Source organism: Parambassis ranga, chromosome 8, assembly GCF_900634625.1.
Source record: "Parambassis ranga chromosome 8, fParRan2.1, whole genome shotgun sequence".
Lineage (NCBI taxonomy): Eukaryota > Metazoa > Chordata > Actinopteri > Ambassidae > Parambassis > Parambassis ranga.
This window is the reverse complement of record NC_041029.1, coordinates 10511155-10538996: the sequence shown is the minus strand read 5'-3', so window position 1 is coordinate 10538996 and position 27842 is coordinate 10511155. Positions and strand designations below refer to the sequence as shown.

The following is a 27842-nucleotide window of genomic DNA, read 5'->3' as shown; positions in this document are numbered from 1 at the left end:
TGATACAGAACAGCACTGAGCACTATTTATATACTGAAGTATATACTGTTAAATATATATCAATAAATTTGAATCAGATGTAAGCATTTTGTGCTCTTGGTGAAAGGTTAAATATTGTAGTGTGCCCGTAGTCTCGCATGGCGGCGGTAATTAGCCGTGACGCTTCAACCGTGATCGCCTTCAGCTCAAAGAAAAGAAGAAGAAAGCCGGAAGTAGCATCTCGTGCGCATGGCGCTATTTGAAAGAATATTTTTCTTCTGATTACGTTCCCAACTTTTGTCTTGTTTGGAAATTTCTATTTACTCACTGCATTATAACAGGATACAGGTATGTGATTTTTCGAAAGCTGCAAGTTTCATGAAACTATGGTTAGCTAAAACTCTTAACGTAACAAGAACGTTGCTTACGATCCATTCATTTCTTTGATGGGTAACCGGTTAGCATGCTAGGCTAACCTGTAATGTAACTAACACTAGAAGTGTTGTTTATCAGGACTGGAAACTTTTCATTTCGGTCAACTTCTGTGCTTCCTTTCGAGGGAAAGCATATGTAAGGTTCCTGCATAGCTAACAGATTGTAATGTAATTCTAGTGCTATACGCTTGGCATTTACCCTTGTGGCAACATACAGATGTGTTTACATGGTAATACATGTTAACTGCCACCAGCAAACTAAAAGGCCCGATTAGTATTGCAAGGAACCATTTCTGTTCCAAGTAAACCCGGTCATGAGGGACCATAACGAAGTATATTAGGTTACAGCAACACGTTGGAGTAGCTACTCAGAAGTGGCTGATGCCGCATCTTCCTCCATATTAGAGAAAGACTCTAAATCCATTTAGGTTTCTTGTAAAATGTGATTTGTCTGCACCTGTGCGTACACTGAGTGTACAATCAAATGATGGCTACCAACATGTGATAGCTACTAATATATGATCCCTCAATCAGTTCTCTACAGGATGGAGGCTGATCTGTATGATGAGTTTGGTAACTACATCGGCCCAGAACTGGACTCTGATGATGATGAAGATGACCTGGAGGCAGAGGACAGGGATGTTGATGAGGTACTTTGCAAAAGCTGGCCAATAAACCACAAAATGCTTTACTTTTTTTTTCTGCAATCTGTGTGCACTAATGTCATGGTGTGAACCTCGTGCAGGGTGATGAAGATGACGATGATGAGCCTGCAGATGCTGATGACGATGTCCCAGGCATGGAGGTGGTCCTGCATGAGGACAAGAAGTACTATCCAACAGCAGAAGAGGTTTATGGGCCTGAGGTAGAAACTATTGTCCAAGAAGAAGACACACAACCTCTGACGGGTAAATAACATTTTTAAAGAAATGTTAGATTTACAATGTAGGACAAATGTTTCAGCGAGTTAAAAGACACAGTAAAATTTAATATGTTTGTAAAATCCGATTCATCAAATTCCTGCTAACTTTTTTTTGTTTAATCCATTTCCCTTTTACATGTTCATATTTTCATTCTACTCTCTCTAGAGCCCATCATCAAGCCTGTGAAGAGCAAGCAGTTCACCCTGATGGAACAGGAATTACCTGCCACTGTCTACGATATGGAGTGAGTAACTATAATTTTCTATTTAAATGGATAGTTGTTTTAATCTGTTGCTAATGTTATTCACAAATGCAACATAATGTACAGCATGTGAGTACATATCTGATATTAAGTTGTCGTTTTTTGTCAGATTTCTTGCAGACCTGATGGATAGTCCAGAGCTGATCCGTAACGTCACCCTCTGTGGTCACCTTCACCACGGAAAGGTCAGAACCTGCATGATGACCGATTCTGTCTCAGTTGATGTTTCTCATCAGAGCTCTTCTACGCTGTGTTAAAGAAAATATTAAAATGTTTGTTGTGAAGCATATGTTAATAGCACGGCTGCACTTCACTCATCTGTGCCACCCAGGGATCTAATAAATGTGTTTGTTTTCTTCAGACCTGTTTTGTAGATTGCCTGATTGAACAGACACACCCAGAAATCAGGAAGAGAGATGATCTGGACGTGAGTGTTCCTTACAATATTTGTAATATCTTTGAAATTTGTTGCATGTTCTGTAGATGCTAACATTATTTTTCTTTTCTTTTTTTCTTTTTTAGCTCCGGTACACAGACATCCTCTTCACAGAGCAGGAGGTGAGTGGTGTGGCTGTTGATAACAAGACCTTATATATATTTTACATGTGACTAGTCTTTCAAAGAGAGGATGTGGCAGGACCTGGTTACATAATCATATCTTTTTTTATTCTGTGTGGTATTTTTCATACAGAGAGGAGTTGGCATCAAAAGTACCCCTGTCACCATGGTCCTGCCTGACTCCAGAGGAAAATCATACCTGTTTAACATCATGGATACACCAGGTATTTTGTTTGCTGAGTGAATAATATCTTAAGTTGGAAACTTACTGTTACTGTTAATACTGTTTCTAAGTAATGTCAAATTTTATGTGTCTCTTAAAGGCCATGTGAACTTTTCTGACGAGGTCACATCCAGCATCCGGATCTCAGACGGGGTTGTCCTTTTCATAGATGCAGCAGAAGGAGTGAGTCACCTTCTCCTAGTTGTTCTTCCTCTACATACACACTCTCACACACACTCACACTCTCACACACACTCACACTTTTTAACCATCCATTTGTATCTCTGCCTAGGTAATGCTGAACACAGAGCGTCTGATCAAACATGCAGTTCAGGAGCGGATGGCCATCACCATCTGCATCAACAAGGTGGATCGGTTGATTTTGGAGCTCAAACTGCCACCTACAGATGCTTATTATAAACTTCGCCACATTGTGGATGAGGTGAATGGTTTGCTGAGGTAATAACTGGAAGTCACACCAGATTTTTTTTTTCAAAAAGACTGTATGTCTGTGAACTTTACCTTATGTCAGATATCTGAATATTGTCATGTTATAATGTCTCCTGTTAGTCAAGAACTACACATGTGATGCTTAGGTAGTTGATTGGCCATCCCTCTTCCCTTTCAGCACATATTCCACAGATGAAAACTTGGTGGTGTCTCCTCTCCTTGGAAACGTGTGCTTCGCCAGCCCTCAGTACAGCACCTGCTTCACCCTGGGGTCCTTTGCCAAGATCTACTCAGACACTTATGGTAAGATGTGACTTTTGAATTATATTTTATGCAGATTGTACGGTATCAACTCATTCCTTTCTCTGTGTTTGTAGGTGATATCAACTATAATGAGTTTGCCAAGAGGCTTTGGGGAGACATTTATTTCAACCCTAAAACGTGAGTAGCAGATGTGGATTTCAGTGGTTGTGAAGGCCTTTTCATTTTCCTTATCTATAATGCATAATGATTTTCTTTTCTTCTATGTTTAGTCGCAAGTTCACAAAGAAAGCTCCTAGTAGTAACTCTCAACGCAGCTTCGTTGAATTTGTCCTGGAGCCTCTCTACAAGATCCTCTCACAGGTTGAACATGTCTTTTTTTAATGTATGCAGCTCAATACCTTCAGCCTCCTGAAGGCTCTGGTTAAATTTGCAAAGCTCAGTGTGTAATCCGTACAAAATCCTTTTGGTGTCTAGGTGGTTGGAGATGTGGACACATCCCTCCCACGAGTTTTGGATGAGCTGGGGATCCACCTGACTAAGGAGGAACTGAAACTAAACATCAGACCACTGCTGAGGCTGGTCTGCAACCGCTTTTTTGGAGAGTTCACTGGTATGGCTATAATGTTTTTTTTATGTCTTTTTTTATTGTGTTTACTGTAGAAGCAGTTTTATTTGCAAATATTTGACATTTAAAATACTGCACAGGTTAAAACTATTATTAAAAAAAGTAATAATGATGCTGCAGAAACAGGTGGCTGCATCTGTATTATTTATCTGCTCATGATCTTATTTGCTTAAGAAAATGTGATTAATCCATTTTATGTGGTATTATTGACCTTTTGATGATTTCACTGCAGGTCTTGTGGACATGTGTGTGCAGCACGTCCCCTCACCACAAGAGGGTGCTAGGACCAAGATAGAGCACACCTACACTGGTGGTCTGGACTCGAACTTGGGGGAGACCATGGCAGAGTGCGATCCTGATGTGAGTTTAATGGAACGTCTACTTTATTGAGTGGTGGGATGAGACGCCAGTTACATGCAGTCTCTTTGTAGTGGAAATCAATAGAGTTCTTTCTGCAACTGCTAGAAATAAACAAGCTGGTAAATACAGTCTATTACCTTTTAAGACATTCTTGTCTGCTTCCATCTCAGGGTCCTCTGATGTGCCACACAACTAAGATGTACAGCACAGAGGATGGGGTTCAGTTCCATGCATTTGGCAGAGTGCTGAGTGGAACCATTCAGGCCGGTCAGCCTGTCAAGGTCTTAGGAGAGAACTACACACTTGAAGATGAGGAGGACTCACAGGTCTGCACCGTGGGCCGGCTCTGGATTTCTGTTGCCAGGTATATGTTTTGTTCATGCCGTTATTATGTTCGTGGAATCAATGCTCATTAAAATCACGTTTTCGCCCTTTATAGATACCAGATTGAAGTGAATCGAGTTCCTGCTGGTAACTGGGTTCTAATTGAGGGTTGTGATCAGCCAATTGTCAAGACTGCCACAATCACAGAGCCCAGAGGGAACGAAGAGGTGAGAGACAAATGGAAAATACACCTCTGCGATCTAAAATGCCTCCTCAGATCAGTTAAAGTGTACATTTGTCATTATTTCTGACAGGCTCAGATTTTCAGACCATTGAAGTTCAACACAGCTTCAGTCATCAAGATTGCAGTGGAGCCGGTCAACCCGTCAGAGCTGCCCAAAATGCTGGATGGACTGAGGAAAGTCAACAAGAGCTACCCCTCTCTCACCACAAAGGTACAACACTACACAGCTGTTTTCTCAGTGAATAAGTACTCAGAGTATTTTACTGGTAGAAAAACAATTAATTTAACTTGTGTTTCAGGTCGAGGAGTCTGGAGAGCATGTTATCCTGGGCACAGGAGAGCTGTACCTGGATTGTGTCATGCATGACTTGCGGAAGATGTACTCCGAGATCGACATTAAAGTAATTTTTCTCACTGTTGATTTACTGGTGCTGTTAAACAATAGCTGTTGCCCTTGCAGTGTGGAGCATAGTTGTTTCATTGGGTATGGTTGGTTGTGTTTACCCACAGGTCGCTGACCCAGTTGTGACTTTCTGTGAGACAGTTGTGGAGACATCATCTCTCAAGTGCTTTGCTGAGACACCGAACAAGAAGTGTGTAATAAACCTTATATTGTTATATCTTTGTTAAACATACAATGACATTTGTGCACACATAGTGGAGGCCTACTGTCCTAAATCATTAATATCACACAGCTCTGTTTATTTGTTTTGAAGCTGCTTATTTACTGTTTGGGCTGTTAGTCTGTAGTGCTTTATGTTAAGGAGATAAATTTGTGTGCTGTTTGGAATCTGTGTTTAAATCAGTCCTTCCCTTTGGCTGAGTGTCTCCCCACTGCACAAGGAGTGATTGACAGCTGTGTGATGTGATTGACAGGAATAAGATTACCATGATTGCTGAGCCCTTGGAGAAGGGGCTGGCTGAGGACATAGAGAACGAAGTGGTGCAGATCACATGGAACAGGTATGATGTCAAAGCTGCTACCATTATACTCGCACGTTAAGAAGTGACCTCTTAATTAACTGAAGTGATTTGATGTGTCTTTGATGTAGGACGTGCCTGTAGATATCACTCTGGAAAGGCACAAGGCTTATTAATTTCTCCATAATTCAATTCACTGCCATTTTGACAAATCATTCATTCTCATTTATACTTGAGCAGACATTTCAGGATGATGATTGCTTCTTTAATTATATGCTGTCATTGAATAAGGTAAAGGAATATAGGAGCACCCAGGGCTGGAAAAGCCAATTAAAAATAAAGTTATTGGTTTTGTGACATTGCTCTTAAACGCATAGGTGTGTGATAGCTACGTATGTGCTGCATGGAGTGTGGTATGGAAATTATCAAAACTGCAGTGTGTCACAATATAAAGTTACAAGACCTGCATTGACCCATTTAGGCCACTTGTCAAAGCTATTCTGCAGCAGTAGTGGGTGTAAGAAATACAAAAATATTAACAGATTATTATTGATATATTTGTATTTAAAAATAAGTAAATGAATTTCTGCATTTCAATATTTGAGCTAAGTAAAGGACAGCTTTATGTGTACTGTGAGAAGTGTGTCTTTATTAAAACAGTCCCCCTTGGTGTATCGATCAGTTCACTCTCAGTAATTGAATCATACACTAAAAGCATGCATAAATTTCCCACTGCCTCTGACACAAGGAGCATGCATGAGCGCGTGTTGAGCTCGAGAGGCACTTCCTGTCGGTGCTCGTGTCATCTGTGAGGCCATCTGGACCCAGCGGTGCCAGCTTTATAGCAGCAATGCCAGAAGAGTGACATACTTCACACGCCATTATGCTAAACCTTCCTCATACTCCTCCTCATCCATTAACCCCTCCACCCGCGCAATCAACCAATCTCCTTAATGTTCCAGTTGAAATATTGTGCAAATCTGCAGTGGATGTTCTCTGTTCTAATGACAGGAAGAAGCTGGGAGAGTTTTTCCAGACAAAGTACGACTGGGATCTGCTGGCAGCTAGGTCTATCTGGGCCTTCGGACCGGACACCACAGGACCAAACATTCTTGTAGATGACACGCTGCCTTCTGAGGTGGGTTTTGGCAAAATTGAAGCCACCATTTTAACAAGAAATTTAAAAAAGAGCGTGCACCTACACCACCTAATTCTTTTGTTTGTAGGTGGACAAGGCATTGCTTGGTTCAGTCAAAGACAGCATCGTACAGGGTTTCCAGTGGGGCACCAGGGAAGGACCTCTGTGTGACGAACGTAAGTCTCTTTCCACCCCGAAACCTGTTACTCATAAAATACACCTACAGACTTAATCCACCATTAGAGTTTCCTCTCACCAATATGTTTGGCCTTATGGACATTGCACAGTGCGCACAAGGAAAATGGATTTTTCCCTCATCACCGTTGCATTACCATAACAGAGTCTTATTGCTGCCCTCAGCCATCAGGAATGTCAAGTTTAAGATCCTGGATGCCGTCATCGCTCAGGAGCCCCTCCACAGAGGAGGCGGCCAGGTCATCCCCACAGCCAGGAGAGTGGTGTACTCTGCTTTCCTCATGGTGAGATCACTCTCCCCAGCCCCATTCTTCTCCTCATCAGCCTCTAGACTTCCCTTTCATCTGCACTTTCTTTAATGTTCCATTATCTTGATTACAGTTTGGAATTTTGCTGACATGTGTCATTTTTAATTGCAGCGTGATAACATCCCTCTTTCACGATTTTGACTTCTTTCCTTGTCTTCTTTGGCTTTTGCGCTGCTTTTGTCATAAATCCATGGGTCAGCTACACATGGCATTGCCATATTGTTTCACCAGACTGTGGTCGCTTCTTTAATAAATAGTCTCCTTTGTGTTCCAGGCTACTCCAAGGTTAATGGAGCCATATTACTTTGTTGAAGTTCAGGCTCCAGCTGATTGTGTATCAGCTGTGTACACAGTGCTGGCTCGAAGAAGGTTGGTCAGATTACTTTATTCCGATTATAATGTTAATCCATCACTAAATCACTAAATTTCTTTTGGAAAATGAATCCTGTGTTTGTCATCTATCAGAGGTCATGTCACCCAGGACGCACCTATTCCCGGCTCTCCTCTCTACACAATCAAGGCTTTCATCCCAGCCATCGACTCCTTTGGTTTTGAGACAGACCTTCGCACGCACACACAGGGTCAGGCCTTCGCTCTTTCTGTCTTCCACCACTGGCAGGTAAGAATTACACGCACACATGATTTTCCTCTGACATTATGGCAGTGTAATCAATAAAAACCCAGAGATGAAAAACGCAAGACCATATGAAGTGGCCTTGGAGACCTAAGAAAGATCTCCTCATGTCTCATATTCGTGAACTAAAATGAAGATTTGTGTCCTCCTGTCACCCACACACTCTGACACACATAAAATAGCAGCAGCCTGTGCAGCAGAGTGACCAGCCGCATGCACAAATCTGCCACTCCTGCTAAACTGCTTTTGATGCGGAGTGGAGCGGAGTGTCGAGTCATTATGTTTTAAGTGTAATGTTGCTGCCCCTGTCTCTGTCCTCCATGTCTGACATGTGTTTGTGTCGGCACTCTGTGGAGCTGTGTCAGTGAAAATTAACTCCACTTAGACTAGATTAATACTTCACCACCAATCTGTAAAAAAAAGGTTGACATTTTTAGTCAGTAAAACTAGACACAAATTCTTTATTTACAGGCTTGTGCAAAAAAAGATGTATTATAGCTGTAGTGTTTATTTGGGGACATGAAAAATAAATGAAAGGCACCGATTGAGGGGAAAAAAAAAAAAAAAAAAAAACAGTAGGAGACTCCTTCATTTGTTTAAACATTTTTTTTACCTCAGTTTGAATTATCTGTCGTAATATACAGCAGGTTGGACCTCAGATTTCCCCTGGGATGATACCTGTTTTTTTTGTTAACTTCAGCAAAAATATGTCATTCAGTTTAGGCACCGTGTCATCGTGCGGTCCTGTCTGATGATTTATTTCCGTGGCTTGGCTTTACATCGTCTGCAAAATGTACCCCTTTTCCCAGAAGACTCCTCTGGCATACAGTACCAACACCATGACCATATAACCTCAAATTATTCTATAAAGAGCAGCAACAGTGCCGGCACCTGCTTCAGTCGACACCCTGGATCTCCCCCCACTGCTCTGCTGTTTGACAGAAATTGTTCCTGCCTTCACGTATCGATTCGGCCGCCCTAGAAAATCAGAATAACATAGAAGTCCCTGAACTCCGTTGTTTGCCCTATTAAACTCAGTACAGTGTATTGTGCCTCTCATTAGTTTGATTTTGTACCCGCAGTATTGGCATGCTAACAGCACAGTGTTGAGTTACTCTAGTCCATCTGTTGATTGGGCTTCAGCCACTCTATTGATTATTTTTTCCCTTTTCCTTCAGTTTGATCTCTCCCTGCAGCTGGGAAAGTCTCGCTCTGTCCCACTTATTTCAGATTCCTAACCAGTCTTCTGCAGTATATCATATATCCATGAAGGTCATGCTCTGAGCTCCTTAAGTGAATCATTTTAAAAGCCTGTGGACACTTAATTCTTCTAACTCAACCTGCTCACACTGCATTGTTGGTCACAGAGTGAAGGGGTGACAGTCTTTGCTTTTCCCATCATGTTGATGGACACGCTCCTGACTCAGTAACAACACGACAGACAGATTTGCAGCTGAATCAGATATTTAATGAAAGGGTGAGGCCACTATCAGAAGTGTCCACTCAGCTTGTTAACGGTTGAAATTTGATGTGTCTCACGTTGTCAGTTTGTCTTGGAGCGTGCACGACTGCCGTTTGCTCCATCTCTCTAATTTTCCCCGCCATTCTTTCCCTCTCAGATTGTTCCCGGTGATCCCCTGGACAAGAGCATTGTGATTAGGCCTCTAGAGCCTCAGCCTGCTCCACATCTGGCCAGAGAGTTCATGATCAAGACCCGAAGGCGCAAGGTGAGCCTTTCGGTCCACATGTTTATTCTCTTTTTGTAGATTTTTTTTATATAACTAGTATTTTGTGTTGCTCTCTAGGGTCTGAGTGAAGATGTAAGTATCAGCAAGTTCTTCGACGATCCTATGTTGTTGGAGCTGGCAAAACAAGACGTGATGCTCAACTATCCCATGTGAGAAGGCAACATTCACTGCAGACCACAACTGTATCCACCTCCACTAGTCTGTCAAATATGGCAAAAAAACTTTTTTTTTTAAAGAATATTGGTGTTTAATCTTTCCACAACAAGACAATTATAGATCCAGGTTACATAGTCATCAGTTTAGATGGGATTTTATTAGTTTGTTTTCTCACGTTCCAATTCAAAAAACACATTTTTAAAAAATTGGATTGATGAAAACAATGAAACTATGCTTTGCTCTTGCCTTTATAGAGCAGCTGTAACTGTCAAACACTGCAAATGTTTGTTCCTTTGGTCCTTCTTTTGTTTTTTTATATGTACAAATTGTCATTGTTTTTGTAGAAAACAAAGGAAAAAGGATGATGGATGTTTTATCTGGTGTATTTCTGAATAAAAAAGTGTAATTCAAAGCCTTGCGCTTTCCAGCAATGTTGATCATGATGTTAATTCTGATGGATGTAATTGGTGTGAAAGTAACAGTTCTGTGTCTGTGGGTTGAGACTAAGTAGGATCTTTGCTGATGGATCGGTGTGTCTGTTTGGGTCTCTGTGTGGGCGCTGACTGATGGACAGGTTGTGGGATGGTTGGAGGCAGTCAGGGAGGAGGCAAAGGTTAGGGTCATGTGGCTGAATTAAAAAAAAAAAAAGAAGAAATGCTACAGAGTATTCAAGAAGACAGATGTCATTAAATTAAATGCTGTCCTTGTCTTCAAGTCAGAGCAAAAAAGTTCCTGAAAGACAAAAACCGGCTCAGCAGGTTTCCTGTTCTTGAAGATACATAGTGTTCAAAAGTTAGTTCACCCTCTTTCAATTGTTTGTTTTTTGTGTAAATAGTAGCATAGTGGGTCTTAGACAAAAACAACTTAAACATGTAACGTGCCTTGCTTTTATTTAGCAAGAATTATTCCAAAAAGAAAAAAACATGGGTATACTATAGTACTCTTCATCTTCTTAAAGTCCCACGGCAGCATTCTTCATAGGTTGTTATTTTCAGCCATTCTGATGTAGATTAACTGCTGTGCTTTCAATCATTAACCTGTTTCACGACTTAAATTTCAATCAAGCTTTAATTGTTAGATGACTGAGGAATAATCTGGTATACAAAGAAGTTCATGATACACTCAATGACTGCAAGATGCCCAGGTCCTGTGTGGTTGTAAAACAGGCCCAAATCATCAGCCCTCCACCATGCTTGAGGTTTGTGTAATGCTGGGTTTGATTTTCACCAGGCGTGGCAGTGACCAAACAACTCTACTTTGGTCTCATCTGTCCATGGGACATTGTGCTGAGGTTTGTTCAGATGCATTTGTGTGAACCTCTCTGGTGCTTCCATGTGCTTTTTAGGCAGAAGAATCTTTCTCCTGGTATTCCTTTTAAACCAACTACTTGTTCAGTCATCCTTAACATTGAGAATGCTCGGTACGGTCTGTAGGCTCCAACATATAGCTCTTGGGGTTTTTATGGTATTTCTCTGAGCATTGCTGTTTTCCCCAACCATGTTTTCCCCAACCATGTTTTAATCTCAGCAGCCAGCTTTTGCTCCAAGCTGTCACCATGTCCTCATGGACCTGCTTCAGACAGAGGTAGTGTATGACTTCATTTTCAATGTCAACATTCAAAAATGTTGTTGAGGAGGTTACACACACAGTGATACTATTTTTTATTTATGCTGCAGGAGCTGTTGGAGACGAATCTGTTGTGGAACTTGACAAGATCCTACACACAGGCTCTTGTTCTTGAAGAAAATGCCTGTAGGGGGTAAGTATTGGAGCAATAAATTGCTAGGTATTGAGTACATAATCTCTCTAAATCAACAGTTGTGGAAAGATTGATGTGTGAGGCTTGTCACACCTTTATTGTCTAAACAGCTCAGTCCTTCATCACTCACCGCTGACAACCCCCCGAACAGTCCTGGAGGAAGAGGAGACGGGGAAGGTTAGAACGTCAACGGCAAGAGTGGAAAATGTCTTGAGCTACTTTTGACATTTTGGACTGAATGTCAGTCCTGTCCAGCAAGACGAGTGATTTTATTTTTTAGATCTTGAAGAGGGGGTGCTCTGCCCTTTTCAAATGCTCAAAGCGAGGAGAAATGAAGAACAACATGAAGTACAGTGATGGTATTTTCACGCAGGTGCTCCCAGGGTTTGTGTGCTGTCACCTCTGCTATGAAGGCTCAAACAGATTGCGATCAACTCTGCACATGTGTTAAGTAAGCGTGCTCTCCCATCCCCTTGTGCTGGCATGAGCAGAGATCGTGCCTGACCCCGGGCGCTGAGACGGATGGCAGCAGTTCTTGCCGGTCTGAACACAAGGCCCCGGAGCACTCGTTACAATCTGTGGTCCCTGTGCTAAATATAGATGGGAGCGAGACTTGGCCGCGGTGCATGGCCGGCCAGGGTCACCCTCCTTTTCCTTTGCAAGCTCCATCTGCTCTCAACAACCTCCTCGGTCACCTTTTCCCCCTACTGTGTCTGTCCTCTGCTCTTACTTCTTGTTCGTCTTGTACCTACACACCTCCCTGACTCTGCCATGTGTCCCTGATTCAATCACACTTGTCTCTTCCTGCTAACATCACGGGCAAATGATTCTTTCTAGAATATCCAGTCCAGCTATAGGCATGAAGAGCCAACGGCTCGTAGTACTTATAGCGACAAATTATTAATAGACCAAAAAAAGGCTGAATGAAGAGGATGGAGGTTGAGTCAGCCTTCAGACAATGTCATGGCTGCCACAGCTAAGGGGGGAACAAAATGATTATTCAAAAATACATCCACAGCTTTGTCATTTGTTGCTATTTTGTGTCACTGTCAGTCTGGGCCCTTTACACGTCTGAGTCCAGGGGCCTGTTTACCCATGATCCATCTGTAGTTTGAGGCGTTTTGGAGTTACAAATAGCAGCTGGTTGTTGTGAACATAAACCATTTAGAGATTTGATGGATGCCTCTGTGTTTTCTCTATTTACAGCACTCTGATCTCTACCTCTATAAGCAGGTTCGTGACAATTTGAGGTCTGGCAAGGTCAGAGCTGTGTGAGCAGACAGAAAAATAACACACACACCCACATGACTCCTGCCGCCTACGGCACCTGGAGGACCTACAATACTGAATCACTTCCTAATCATAGAGGATCAGGAGGTTAGTCCATTCCAGAGTTTAGCTAACAGAACGATTGAAGCAAGCACATGCACAGGCGCCTGCAGAGTCAGAGTACAGAACAATCAAGCTGCAAAGCAACTAGCTGCTTCAATTTGCCAAATGAGCCATATGTGTTCCGTCGCTGCGGGCCCTGTAGAAAAGCAGATTGGGACCAGACGAGGGCCCTCAGCACAGAAAGAGCTGGTAACAAATGGTAAAGCACCTTTGGAATGATCCAAATCGTTCCACTAATTTGGTCAAAGTAAAGTCTTGTTGTTAGTATGGAATCATAGATCTCATCTAGTGAAGGATAAAGTAATTTCCTTGGAATATGCTTGCAGGCCTGGTGGTCAAATCTTCAGTCAGGGGTGGTTAAACTGTGTCACTTCCTGTTCCATCCAACAGGCTAGAGTCACCAAATGTGCACTTTATGAACTTAAGACTACATTGTCATGCTTCTTTTAGCTGTACTTTTCCATTTCTACAGCTTGTGCATGCATGGCAGACGGCCTTTCAAATTAAAAGCATCTATAGAAAAACATTTGTGTAAAAATGCCAATTTTAATATGAACTAAAGGGATAAGCATGTAAATGTTAATGTATCCCTTATTAACAAACCCTATAAGTCATCTTTGAGGAAATAATACACAAATCTAAGTTTAAAGTTCTCTCGCTATAGCCTTTAATAATCCTGTTAACTCTGATTATGCGGTTATAAAGTGTGTACATAGCCTAAAAGGGAGGAAAATTTCTGATTGGCTGCACAATATATATACAAACTGAGGCTTTGTTTAAAATTGGCTTTATGTGCTTTCTTTCAGGCAGATGTTTATATGGACCCGAGATGTGTGACCTGCCGGGTGCGCGCACTGCCTTTGACGCGTACGCGCAACATCCTGCTTTAACTGCTTCCCCTGCGAAGACGAGTCGCCAAGCTTTCACTCAGAGAATCCAGCTGTCACTCACCGAGATCAGCGTCTGATTGCGCGTGGCACACGGCGAAGAGACCGGTCCCGATAAATACGGACAGAAAGGTCACTGCGGGATGGAGGTGGACCTCCGGTGATCAACAGATCGGCAACTCTACTGTCCACCCTTACTGCGAAGAAGAACGAGATGAGGGACCCGAAAGGCAACGCCGGAGCCCACCGGCACATGTGAGCGACTGACATATTTATCACCGTAATATACGAGCCGGGGACAGAGATATGAACAACCCAGCTCTCAGGGCTTTGTTTTAATCAACCGATACAAGTGTTCTGGGGCACTGGAGTGGAATCGGTCCGTGCCAAAATGATCAGACTATTGTCTAGCATCGCTGTAACGGAATGGGCCCGCAGGAATTTTGGCACCGGTTTTACGCAGCAGACCACATAGTTTAATCGACGTTAGCTCCACCGAAGACAGAAACAAGGTGGCTGACATGGACAAAGACTGCTTCCACATCTCGTAGTGATGCTATGAGATAAACAGTGAAACCCATCAGTGAACCATCCTGCTGGTTCCTCCCGTGAAGTGGAGCAGATAAACAACAACGGCGGCGGGATTCAAGTTTGGACCACACCAAGTCCAAAACGAGCATCCCTTCCCCCCTCAAAAAAAGGATCATCTTACATCTTAAAGCATCTTCACAGACTCGCATAGCGGTAAGAATGTGTCTGTTGATTCATTAATGGGATTTATTCTTTTGTTTGTAAATGTGGCTAATTTAACCCAGAGGGAGCCCTGGTGACAGGAGAGGTCACAGGCGCACCATTTGGCACCATAACGCACAGATAACGGTTGCACACTCGTGGTTCATTTCTGTTTTAATTGGACTGAATCCTTTATTTTTTTTACACTGTTTGTATCTGTGACACGATGGTCAAGGCCAAATAAGAAACAATAAGAGCTCAACTTCTCAGAGGCAGCGTGCTTCTGGGAAGGAGCTGCAGACTGAGCGCGTGTAATTGGCACCGTCTCCTAATTTGGTGTAAAAAATTCAGAAGCAAATACAGTTAACAAATCCACGCACCGTGCCTGTTTCAGCCTGTCTGGAAATCTTTTGTTCTGAAATTATTTGAACAAACATGGTGTAGGTGGGCGGTGCAGGGAGTCTCCTCAGGGTTTGGTTAAATCCGGCAGGAGCTGTTCAGATTAGAGGAAGCGCAACTGGCCAACTCTTGAGATTAATTAATAATGAATATATTTCACTATAATGCGTTGTTATTGATTTAATTGACAGCATCCAGGCTAACATGAACAAAAACCACACTAATAAATTATTTAAATTAGGTGACAAAAACTCTAATTGTAGCACTAGAATCAGCTTATTTCTTCATAAACAGCCTTTTCCAAAACAAATTAACAGTAGTGCACAAGAGTTGGTAGTATAAAGTATAAATAATTGCCTAATTGTGCATGCAAAAACTGAAAATTAAGCACCCCCTAGGATTTTATTTATCCTTTTGAGCCCTAAAAACCTTTCACCTCTCAGCTAATTGTTGCTTCTGGCTGTCCATCCGACACACACATTCCCTGATTCAGTGATTATCGCATCATTTCAGAAGTCAGCATATCAAAAGAAACCTTCCCCTTCAAGCGGTTAACCTTAGGAGCAGCCAGCATTATTCACCGTGATGAGAAAGCCTTTCATTGTGCTGCTGGATGTCTTTGAAATATGCCACACCGGCTTCACTATGGAGCGTTTGTCAATGCCACACACCAGCAAAGGCTCAAATATGAGCCACCATAATGTGTTTCTCACCTCTATGCGTCACATAATCAGCTCTAAATGTAAAGTCATGATGGATTTTTTTTTTTTTGGGTGTTGCCAGTACAAAAAAAGCGTATGAGTGATGTCCGCTTTCAACATACAGTAACATATGGGTGGATTTATTCCGAATTTATTGGCTGGTAAGCTGCCAGCAGAATCATATCAACCTCCATTCGCCCTCCATTCCTTCATCTTTATTTCCATCAAGCAAATGCATTTTTGGCATCTCCCACTCGTGCATGCTGTACATTTAATGAACACTTTCTGTATGTGAAACTCTTCTGTGAGGCCCTTCATCTCTTGCTATCTCCCAACTTGTTATCCTTCTAGCCAAACCTCCACCCCAAACCATTATTTCTCTCCCTATGTTCACTTAGGAGGAGGAGGAGGAACATATAGGAGGAAGGGGACCCTTGTGGTTTTTTAGCTCTGAGCGAAGAGAGATGAGGAGCAGATTCTGTTTGGCAGCAAAGAAATGCCCCATCACCTCAGCTAGTATCATAAAGAATGTGCACCACTCAGCCTTTCCTTTAAAATACAGCCCTTTATGTATTAGTTCACCACTAAAGCCGCTGCTGAGCAAAAAAAAAAAAGGCCTGACCTGGCAGATATAAGTGATAAATTGTGCATGGATGTTTATTAAATGATCAGAAGGCGTCCTAGAAAAGTCTGTTAGGCCGTCTGGCGAGTTGATTTATATACACATCAATAAATATATATATGTAGAAACAGAAAATTTAAGTCCATCTCAGAAAAAGGCAAAAAAATGAAAATCAATCAAATAATAAACTGTTAAAATTACGGTAAATAAGAACATAATCGTAATCTAATCACTGGGGATATGGACATTAGAAAAAAAATACAAAGACAATGAAATGGAACAATAAAAATGATAAAACAGGAAAAAGAGCACCACACAAAAATCACTCTTCATTTCAGAATAAAAGCCTCAGTGTGGGGTGCAATTATGTGCAAGTAGCTTTTTGCTATTGAAGCTTATCTTTACAGGTAATTTAATCTTGAACCATCACATTTTATACATCTTTTTTTTTTTTAAATCAGCATGAAGTCCATTTTATGGCCATCATCATGTGACAACGGTACCATAGTTTTGGCTAATAGGAACCTTTTACCAGCAGGTAAAGACTGGCCCTGTTGTGATGAGTCATAAACATGTGTAGCAAAGAAGGGCACCTACTAGCCACATGAATGGGATGATAACACACGATGATGCTCATTTGTTAAGATGACATTCATGCAGTGTCGAACAAATGGGAATTAAAAAATGACTGTATCTCCTCTCGGCTGTAGCACAGAGCCAAAAGATTTAAATGTGCAGTACTCGCATCAAAATAATTGTTCTCTAATGCTGGATGATTGTTAGTCTGCGCCAGCTTTACTGCTCAGCACAAAGATATAAATCGCCTAAATACGTAAGTGAGTCCATAACATCTTATAACAAATCAATATTGTTCTAATGTCGAATTCATCAGCCTGTTTCTCTTTCATTTTACAGATAAAGGCTAGAAAATACTCCTGGGGTTACTGTGTATGAAAGTGAATTTTCTCGTAACCTTTTGAAATACTTTTGAAGTCTTATCTTACGTACATGGTGCATGCTGCTGTTACACAAACAGTGCACAATGTTGTGATACAATTATGTAACATTCAGTCAGAAGCAGCAAAGATAACGGGCAACATGAAAGCTCCGCCTCAGCCATAGTTTTATTTCCATCTTTAAAAACACCCTTTAATATGTTGCTGTGTGTTTTTTTTCATAATACTAATGACTTGCAGGTTATCAGCTATTTGCACTCATCATAATTGTAGAGTGAGATGTGTGCAGGATGTATTTAGTCAATGACAGGCAGCTACTTGGAATAAATGGAGTAATTCACTTCCTGTTTTTCCTCAGTTCTAGCCTTCAGAATGTGTGATGTGGAGCCAGTACAGTAAGAGGTAAATTTTATGCTTTCATCAAAAACAAATTACACATTATGAGCAGCATAAACCACCAACATGTGCTCAGAAAGTTGTAGAGCTGCAGCCCAGGTGTGTGCGGAGATGATGGCACAGCTCCTTCAGCATCACGGCGTCTCCTCACTGGCTCCTCGCGACGCAAAAAAAAAATCAAGGTATTATGGATAAATCTTGTTTAGCAGACGTGAGCGCACTGCCAGGCTTAATCCTCAGAGTGCGGCACGTTGAGGGAAAACTGTGTCTTTATGCTTGCCAACTAGTCTGGATTCCCTCTGCCTGACACTGTGTACTCTGCTCTGCACTTTCTGCTCGCCAGTTCCTGTCAACGACTTAAAAGCGTGAGCAGAAGGGAAGGTGCTTTGCTGTGTTTGTGATTACAGGTGTTTAGGATTCTTAGAGGTCAAGAAATTTAAAAATGGTGGATGCAGCGGAGGGCAGCCAGTGTACTCGGTGTACTTTAACCTCTAAGCTCCACTGACGGTGCCATTTTAAAGTACAGTAAGTCATGTCATTTGTGGATTTAGTTGATGGTGCTGGAACTATTTCTGGAATGAGTAAATGATCATTTTCTGGGAGAATAGTTTTATCAACTAGATGATTGAATGAATATAGTGAAATTAGGTCCGTAATGTTGATATGAAAATAATTGGCTGCTGAGATGTGCTCGGGTGTCTTTAGATAATTGTAATGATTAGGAGTTGATTGTAGTTAAATTTTAAAAAAAAATCACAAACTTTACGGTGTGAGCGGAGGAGATCACATGGCCTTCACGTGCTTCCATATGATTTAGTGTTTGTAGCGTGCAGCACTGATATTTGAGGGGAGACCTCAAATATTAGACTGGCGGAGAGAAGGGGGGGAGCGTTGGTTTGTGCTGTGCTCTTTCTGTGACTCAGGATGACTCCTCTGGAAAGCGAGCCCTGCAGTCGGCCCTGACCCTTCACGAGCAGGCCGTTGTGTCGGTGCACGTGTCGTGTCACTGTGATGCCACGCAGCAGATCTCAGTGCAAACATGGATATGGGAGGATTTAGTCTGAGAAACAGAATCCTGAGACAGACATGTTCACAAGTCCAAGTCACGTCTCAAGTGACTGAAATGAACGTTCTTTCATTAGATTGAAAGCATCCTGTACCATCATCTATTATTATACAGTAACAACTCAGCTAGCTCATAACATCGACTGCCTCCTAGGCTCCTACGAATGAATCAAGGGGGGGGCAATAAAGCTGTAACCTGCATTTAGTCTGTATAGCCTACATCTGTGCTTTGATTAGTTTGCCAGAGGTTATCAGTCTATACAGGCCAAGCTTCCCTTCAACCTAACCAAGTGATGGACTGACCCATCCTTGTGCTTGGTGATGTGCCTGATGAAGTTGGATGTTGTTTAGCTGGCATCGTTTCTCCTAACGCCACACACTCTGCAGGTTGCCGTTCTTGTTGTGTTTTTTTTTTTATCTGAAACCTGTGGCTGCACGTGTGCATTACATTGCGCGTAATAACACATTGTAAAAACTGAAATGAAATAATAAATAAATAATTCCATGAAATGAACATTTGTTCATGGGTCAACACCCAATTCCAAGTCAAGTCTCAAGTCATTGAGGGAAAGTCTATGTCAAGTCAGAAGTCTTTGTGCAACTGAAGTACCGACTCTAGTCCTAGTCTCTGACTGGAGTCCCCATCTCTGTCCTGAGAGATGTAAAACATACATTTATGTGGTGCAACACATGAGCAAAATAACTGCAATGCAGTGGTGCCTTAAAGTTTATACTATAGAGCTGAAAATGAGTGTAGACCCAAATGGTTAAGTTTGTTTGTCAAGAGTTGATTTTATCCTTTTATTGAGTCAAAGATTTGCTTAGTCAAAGAAAAACAGATTTAAAGATGAACATATAATTTATGACTTTTATGACACTTCTTTCCACATTAATCTGGATAAATCGCATATCCATACTGTATCATTTGTTCTCCAAGCCCGCAGCTATGTCTGTAAACTTCTTACTTTGCCTGACCAACCACCAAGCAGAATAACTTACAGTGATATGAACCAGAGCAGTAAAGCAGTAAATCTTCCCCTCCAGAAGGTGTAGGCAGGAGGGGGAGGGGGGTAAGGAGGGGGAGATACAGACAGAGAGAATTGATGAAATCAGATGCCACGTTCACCTAAGCCTGTACTCATGAAGAGATACGGGCAGTCTAACAAATGAAAACAGTCGTGGCTCCTTCCCACTGGGAATGTCACTATAACATGCCAGGATCAGCTCAGACATACATACTGTGTGCCTGTAACACACACACAGACACACACTGTACCGAGGCCTGCATGTACAGAGCTGTTTACGCTCCAGTCAGCGTTGCACATGCATATTCAGAGTGATATGTCAGACTCGTGAGTCTGTGCATGCTGACACATTTACATATGAGCGTGGCTGTCGTGGCCCGGGCTGTGATTCGGGGTGACAGGTCTTATGCCACTTCCCTCAGGTCAGCGGTGGGGCGGAGCCACAACGTGACAGCGATGAAGGCAGAGAGATGCCTTTCATTCACTGTCACTCTGCAGTGACACAGCCTTTTCTTGCTGTGGTCAGTGATGAGGTAACCTTTGGAGGACTGTGGCTGTGCGCTCATGTGACTCATACCTGTTGTTTTGGCTGTTTTCTTCTCAGTTGGAAAAATTCAAAACATTAGTCTGACAGTGCTGCTCCAGCCATGTGACCCATGATTTGCTGAACCAATTTAGCTTAATTGAAAATTCTGTAAATGGTCAGCCATTTTTGTAGTCAGAATTTGCTGTTTTTATTGCGTTTTTATTGCTGTACTTTATATTGCAACTTTGAATAATGGCACTAACTTTTCAGCTTTCAACATTTTTCTTACATATTTCTATCAAATTTGGAAGAAGTGCGGGTTAAGTTAACATCAGCATCGATGACACAGGTCAGCAGGTCTTTGAAGGCATCGTGGGCAGTCAGGGTTGATCTGAGCTCTGTTGGATGTGGCAGTCCAGCTCATGGTGTTTTTTTTTTTTTGCATCACTGTGGACAGCTGGATTTTGATACTTGAAACCCTCAGCTGTGAATGATTTATTTGTAAAAGTTCTATTGAGAAAGTTAAAAATATTTTATGTTGGTTATACAGGTTGTTGTAGGAAGTCACAAGATTTTGAAAGATCCTGAAACCTTCTTTTCTCTAGTTGTGAAGAATTCAAAGGCGGCCATGTTTGATGGATATATTAGAGATGAGAGACTTATTGCATTATATGTTCTGAAAGAATCTACAGCTTCTGAAATATAGAGGTTTAATTAAGCAGCAATGGAATTTTTATTTTTTTATTTTTTATTTTTTAAATCTCTCTTGTCCAAAGAATAGTACCGGGTGCTCTTTTGTATTTCAAAATTCTCCTAAGTGTTATAAAGCCCCCAAGTTGTTTAGGTTGGTCTTATATTATTATATATGTTTATAATAAAAACTGCACTTCAGATGTTGTCCACTGTTATTCCACATGTCAAAGTTGATAAAAGATGATTTTTAGACCTTTCTTTGCCCTTTTTGGCTGCTCTGAGCTCCCATACCGTAATACCTGGTATAGACATGCATCTAAAAATGCATCAGTAGAAGTGAATCTTTGTATTATGATAGACAATCTTTGCAGCAACCAAGTAGTACACTTATGACAGAACAGACACACATACACAAGTCTGTTTTTAAGCCTAGGCCCTGTGTGTAATCCTGTGAAACACTATCTACACAGGTGCAGTGAAGGAGGGCACACATGTTTTCATTAAACCCACCGAGTTTCCTTCATTATCTGAGCAAACAGACACACACAAGAGATCAGCAGAGCACCGCTGACACTGCGGAGAACATATTAGAATCCATAAGGGGATCTGTGCCACAGCGCTGCACATAGCGGAAGGCATGCGCTGATCCGACCACGAGCGCTCACGCCTGATTGGCCCAGCCAGGGCAGCCACTGCCGGGTTATGTCCCCCTCGCTATCCATCACAGGCAGAGCTGAACGGAGCAGCCAGGTTCATGGACCGCGGCCGGCACCCTGTCACCGCCTTGCCTGGCACACTCCTCCATGCACTGAAGCAGACACACACACACACACACACACACACATATATATACACACACAGGAGGAGGCAGAAATGTGTGGATAGCTGGACCACAGAGCAGAGAAAACCCAAAAAAATTGAGGACACGGGAAAGATAGCGTGAGGCCTAAAATCTGAGGAGGACATGTTTTTGTGTTGCCTGCATGTAGAAATGATTCATCATAGCAATAACCAAATTCAATTATTGCTCCTATTCCATCAGTGCTGTGTTGGCTGTAGCACAGAGGTGTGGCCATTTACTTTGCTATAAGGACATCCATCATGGAGTCACTTTACATCCACCTTCACTAATGCCAATACTGAATGTATTGAATTTCTTGCTTTGTCTTTGGTGGCTCTTTCATTCAACTGGAGGGGTTTCACCAATAAAAAAACAGGAAGACACAAGCTAACACTGGGTTATTTTTAGCCGCTGTTCCATATACATGTTCCTCCAGACGCTGGACGCTCTGGGGTCGTGCTCAGTGTTTATACTGCTTCCTATGGAGACCACTTGCTTTAGATTACATTAAACTAGAGCATGATTTTCAAGATATGTTGCAGATGAACTAGATTAAGAGGTAATACCCATGTGCAAAATGGCCATGATGGCAAGAGTTAAGATGTCAAGTCATGATGTATTTTTAGGTCTGTCTGGCTCAGATGGCCAACAGTGAAGACAGTGACATCCCACTCATGATCATCAAGAAATAGATCCCTTCTTTGTAGAAGTTTGTGTTTGATGACATTTTATCAATGACATCATCACCACAAGGCAACCCACAAGGTGCCAAACCAGGTGAACAAAGCAGATGTTGGACCATGGCAGCCATAATCACTGTGCATTGTAATGTTGTAAAGAGCACTCCCGACACTGGGTATGTCTGTTTTGATTTGAGATCCACGGTTAAAGGTTGTGGTAAAGATTTCTCAGGCCCTCATTGATATTTGATGTTGATTCAACTTCTCACTACTCCTCTGTGGCTGCATGAGCACTGTCCTGGAAGTCTCTCAGCTCTTATTTGTTGAATAGGGATGTACTGTTGTGATGTAATGTCAAGATCAGGTCACGGCACTTGTCAGAGGTCTTGTGGGTTGCGATTGAGACCACTTTTCTAGAACAGGGTTCCTCTTGCAGGCTCTCTGTGACGCATGCTGTAGTAAGAAACACCCCTCTCTAGTGGTGCCAACACATACTCATGGAAGGCCTTAGGTGCAACCAAGATAGCAGTTTACCTGCTTTCTATAAATGCTGAATTCTAACTCAGTCACAGATGAATTTCTCTTCATTTTTTTGAGCTATTGATTGAGGACATACTCAGCAAGACATTTTTCTTCCTTGTTACATCACTGACACGTGACGTGTCTCCCAGGACAGCCCTGTCCTGTGCTGTCCTTTCCCCTCTGTGTCTTCTCCTGAAGTCATGTTTAAACAAAGTAACATTCATACATGAGTGGGTTTCCATGACCACAAGGCCTCAGGATCATCTGAGCCACAACCCACCATGGTGTGATGGGTAGGAAAAAGCCCAAAGGCCGGCACAGATGCTCTCGTGCTACTAGTGTAGCCATGATGATAGCCTTACGGGCTACCACTTTGAGACTCTATGTCTAAAACAAAACAAGAAAAGAAAAAAATCACATTCATTTGACAGAAGTGCTTAAGGCCTGACTTTAAATAGCTCTGTGCTGCTTTATTTCTTGTTTGCGTTCTTGTGTATTATTGGTTTGGGCCTCTGTTGCCCAGAACTGCCTTGGATTGCAAGAATGAGTCAAGGGAACTGAGCCTCTCTCCTAAAGAAGCCTTAAGACAGACCGTTTACATAAAGATTAGCTCAGATGCAGAGCGTGTTTGTTCAGAGAATGATAACGACTTATGTGCAGGCCGTAGGGGAGAGCGGCAGCATCGGCCCTCCTCTGCTTCCACGGCGCAGTTGTTTTCTGGATTTTATCAGGGGTCCTGTCTCCAGGTTGGCAGGGGAGCACAGGAACAGTCAAGACCCCTCAGCTTCATCCAACCGCTGCATCCAGATACAGGATTCCCCCAGAGGGCCGTTAATCTGTATCAGCATGATTTTGTCCTTTCGGTACATATTTACTTTGTTGCTAAGATTTCTGATTTGGCACACCCTCAGTAACCATGGTAACAGTAACAGTAACCATAGTGGAAACGATCAGATCGTGGTGCAATCAAAATATATCAACCCATTAAAATGCAACGACTGTACATGTTCATTATTAATTAACAGTTTTATATTAAGAAGAAGTAAAGAGTTTAAAGCAGCTGCTCCCTCCAATCTTCGGCATTGTGTGTGAGGGTTAAAGCTGGTCGACTCTCCTCTTCATGCAGATACAATACAGAGGCAATGGACTAAGATGAGATTTAGTGGATGTAAATACCCTAAATGACTATTGCTAACCATAATTAGTGGTACAAATCTTAAACTGTAAACACAATATGTGCTGGCTGGATACTAAGTCAGCCTTTGTATGTTATAATGTAGCAATATTTCTCCTCCTTTATGTTTATTTTATGTTAACAAAGGCGGTACAAAGCCCTAAACAAGAAGAGACTTGATGTTTGGCGGTTGTACACAAAGCACTGTGTGGTCTTCAATGTGATGTAGGAGATTTCATTAGGTGGTTATATACATCGGCTGGCTGAGGCCATCTAAAGGATCTTGCCTCAGGCACTAATGTATTTATGGAGTTTCTATTCCTTAGCCGATCTCTGATCAGACCCGTGTTTTGTAGGTACATTTTGTTGACCTACTGCCTTCACAGCAGGCCGCTTTATGTTCTTAGTGCCTTCTCACTGTGGCTCCATTCATTTCTGTGTTTTAAGCTCCCATTTCAGTGTGAACAAAATCCAATTTTTGCACAACCAGACCTGTCAGTTGAATATGGCAAGCATGATTTGATGATTAAAGATGTATTGAAACAAGTGTAACCGCAGGCGGGAACATATTGCTGCAATAGGGCTCTTTTTGTTCTCCTTTCATTTAGCGTGTTTCCATCTCAGCTCTCTTACCCCTCTTTGGGCTTCTCAATCTTTTCTTTTTTTCTTCTTTCCTCTTTTCTGCATCCTTGAAGCGCCTTGTCGGAAAATTTGATTGCTCAGTTCCGTGTACATTCACTCGCCATCTGCTGATTTTGGCTGCGACTGTGAATCAATTCTTAATGTTGGCAGCTTTTTCATTGACCCGCCTCTTCTGTTTCTTTGTGTATCAATTTCATCTTCTCCTGGCATGTTTTGATCTGTAATCATCAAACAAAACAGCAGTCTAATCCATAACTCTCAATAAAAGACACAGTAAAGCACCTACACAAGTAAATGGTAACAGATCTCATATCTGAAACATTCTTAGGTGTCAAAACTTTGTGCTTCTTCTTCAGTAACAGCGTTAGTTTTGCAGGAATGATGCCGGGCAATATTGTAACCCCATCTTGTCATTCCTAGATGTATACTGGCTAAAAATACTGCCACCGACTGTTTTCCACTTACCTCTTGACTTTGGCCTGTTAATATGTTGTTTATTGCGACCTAAGTGTCACTGACTCTCTAAAGCATTTTAATGAATTCGGGCTGAACTCCATTTCAACTCTGTCTCTGAGTAATGTGCTTTTATAAACCTTGGCCTTTTCTTGCAGCCGGGATCTTCCCTCAGCCTGCTTTGCTCCTTAAGGCAAATACAGTGACATTAGAGTGATAGTGTCCATGGTGCAGTCAGATGAAAGTGAATGATGGCTGATGAATGTTGCGTGCTGACAGAGACTTATTACCCAGACATGAAAGTATAATAGCTTGGGAGATCCTTGTCCCCTGCCATGCATGTCCCAGCAGCGGTCAGATATAAATATGAATGATGTCCTGTGGATTTGTCAAATAAAACAGGGTCAGGGTCGGTGTTTGCCAAAACCTTTATATGTTTTTTTTTCTGCCTGGGTGTCCCACAACCAGAGGGATCATGTTTAAGTATCCTTGAGCATCATGTTTAACCCCTAAGAGCTCAAACAAACAATCAAATACAAACAGCGCATTTACATTTCTACAAAATCATCATATTTCATTAAAAGGGCGTTATTCTACATGTTTTAATTAAAAATGTAATCCAAATCAACCATTTACAATAACAGCATTCTGTAAAAATAAAAAAATTCTGCACTCTCCTGTGCAATTAGGGAGCCATGATTGACTTTATTACAGCCAGTAGTCATGTGGCAAAAATTCAGCAAGTTTTTAGCTGATCTTTGTGCTTTCTACATTTTGTATAACTGAGCAAATTTAGTTTTTGATTGTCTCTTTATTGTAATTCACGACACAAGTGTGTTAGTGTTTACAAGTGTGCTCTTTACTTCTCACTGTGATTTTGCTCTTTGTATGTAGGTGATTAAAAATGCCTAACGGTTTCTTGGGTTCGAAGGGTTAAGTTCTTTTGACTGAAAATGGATAAATCTAGCTGCAGTTCAGACACCACAGGTGGGCAGGATCATTGCTGTCAACTAAATTATTCATCATGTACGAGGAGATTCAGTCACAGATTACCCAGGTTCATGTCATCAGCTTAACCCGAATAAAATTTTAATTAGAAAATCCTTCATACTCCCCACGTGTGCGAGTGCAGACTCATTCCACACAGACAGCCCTCCTGCTTCCTCCACATGCACTCAGCCAAAATCTTCTCAGTCACTGTGATGGCAAGGATGTCTCTACTTATCTAGAGTAAACAAATTCAACTGCGGCTGGCGCTGGCATTTGGCCTTGGTGTTCTCTCCTTCCTGGCAGTGTGTGTGTGCAGTGCAGCTAACAGAGAGTCCTGAACATGACGGTTGCTCCTCTAAAGATGGCTGATTTAAACAGCTCCAGTGCCGTGGGGCGAAAGCCACATTTCATTACACAATGCTAATTAATTTCTGCGGGAAGTCATGCATGTTTCTAACTGATTGACTCATTGTCACACCCTAAATAGATGTCCGCGACTTATGATGCTTTAAGTGGCAATTTCACGCCAGCTACATTAACTTGTTTAAAGTGAAATGCCAGGTGTTCTGAAAGGGACGCCTTTAATGGGACAGCTGTTAATCAGTTTCTCATTAGTGTTGGTGCATTGTTCTGCGTCCTCAGGGACCTGTTTGTGATTTATGTTCTATTAATACCAGAGTCTGTGTGTCATCTGTGTGCCTGTGTGTTGACAGAGTCAACTCTGACAAAGCAGGCAGGGATGAGCGCATTTGGCAGGTCTCAGGTTTGCTTTGGCCCGAGACAATGGGCGTCACAGTGAATCCGGGCTCCCGTACAGGAGCAGCCTAATGCTCTTATGTCCTCCTTCATCTCGTTCCCTCCGTCCCGCTTTACCTTGCTTAACCCATTTGTCTTTTCGCCATGCATCCCCAGCGTCTCTCCTCTAAGGTCAATCTAGCTAAGCCCAGAGAGCCATTATTCACAGGCAGACATAAATCACAGCTCTAATCAGCTCTGGTACGCATCAGCTGGTGGGGAAGCACCCCTAAGCACCAAAAAATCAATCACATCAATAAGTTGAGAAACACAGCATTTGTGTGTGTGTGTGTGTGTGTGTAATTGACCCTTATGTTGAAGTCTTTCTGCTGTGTGTTCCTGCCTTCCAGTGCTTGCTTGTGGCTTGTTTCACATCAGTGCACTGAAAGCACACCAAGCCCTGTTTGGATAAATGCACCACACACAAACACACAAAATGTGTGTGCAACATTTTATAGTCACAGCTAATTGACATTAAACATCATTAAAAGCATTAAAGTTTGCTTCAGGAAGACCTAACGCCTCACTGTCTCCGGCAGAAAATAAAAATCGACCATTAAACAGACATTAATTGCTGCTTTTATATGATTTCGGCTTATCTGAAGGCTTTAAGTCATTTCTGCTTTTTAGAGCTGCCCTTCAAAATAAGAGCTTGTTGTAAAAATGTTCTTCGGCCGGTTGAACTTTTATCACCCTCCATTTAGGTACAAGTATTTTATCATCTATTGGCTACTCGTGTCATTGCAGCTTAACTATGTGTGCTGCCATGGACACTCAAAACGGACCTGTGTACATAAAGACCAGAGAGATACAGGACAATGTAAAAGTGGTACTTAAGTCGTGTAT

General features: G+C 42.0%; 2 protein-coding genes across 3 annotated transcripts in view; both read left to right on the top strand.

The window, feature by feature from the left end:
* Positions 1–191: 191 nt before the first annotated feature.
* Positions 192–10177, top strand: eftud2 (elongation factor Tu GTP binding domain containing 2). 2 transcript variants are annotated; one of them, XM_028412697.1, is made up of 29 exons: positions 192–327; positions 948–1063; positions 1159–1321; positions 1502–1580; positions 1708–1783; positions 1960–2025; positions 2121–2156; positions 2290–2380; positions 2480–2562; positions 2672–2838; positions 3008–3132; positions 3207–3270; positions 3363–3453; positions 3568–3703; positions 3951–4078; positions 4249–4442; positions 4518–4629; positions 4717–4857; positions 4946–5047; positions 5157–5239; positions 5523–5609; positions 6579–6705; positions 6794–6881; positions 7066–7184; positions 7483–7577; positions 7674–7827; positions 9462–9569; positions 9648–9788; positions 9824–10177. In XM_028412697.1, exons 2-28 carry the CDS (start codon positions 959–961, stop codon positions 9741–9743), a joined length of 2916 nt encoding a protein of 971 aa, XP_028268498.1. In that variant the 5' UTR covers positions 192–327; positions 948–958; the 3' UTR covers positions 9744–9788; positions 9824–10177. The 2 variants fall into 2 exon arrangements, with proteins under 2 accessions (XP_028268498.1, XP_028268497.1); XM_028412696.1 differs by having other exon boundaries at positions 9648–10177.
* A 3599-nt stretch (positions 10178–13776) lies between these two features.
* gjc1 (gap junction protein gamma 1) overlaps positions 13777–27842 on the top strand; it is a 34535-nt gene continuing 20469 nt past the window's right edge. The window contains exon 1 of the mRNA XM_028412720.1: positions 13777–14528. The gene's annotated coding sequence lies outside the window, so the exon portion shown is untranslated. The remainder of the gene's footprint in view (positions 14529–27842) is intronic.

What these genes read in the sequence shown, in the direction of transcription:
- eftud2 (XM_028412697.1), top strand. Translation starts at nt 959, where the DNA reads ATGGAGGCTGATCTGTATGATGAGTTTGGTAACTACATCGGCCCAGAA. An exon ending in AGACACACAACCTCTGACGG is followed by an intron (nt 1,322 to 1,501) that starts GTAAATAACATT and finishes TACTCTCTCTAG; the next exon opens with AGCCCATCATCAAGCCTGTG. An exon ending in TGGCAGAGTGCGATCCTGAT is followed by an intron (nt 4,079 to 4,248) that starts GTGAGTTTAATG and finishes CTTCCATCTCAG; the next exon opens with GGTCCTCTGATGTGCCACAC.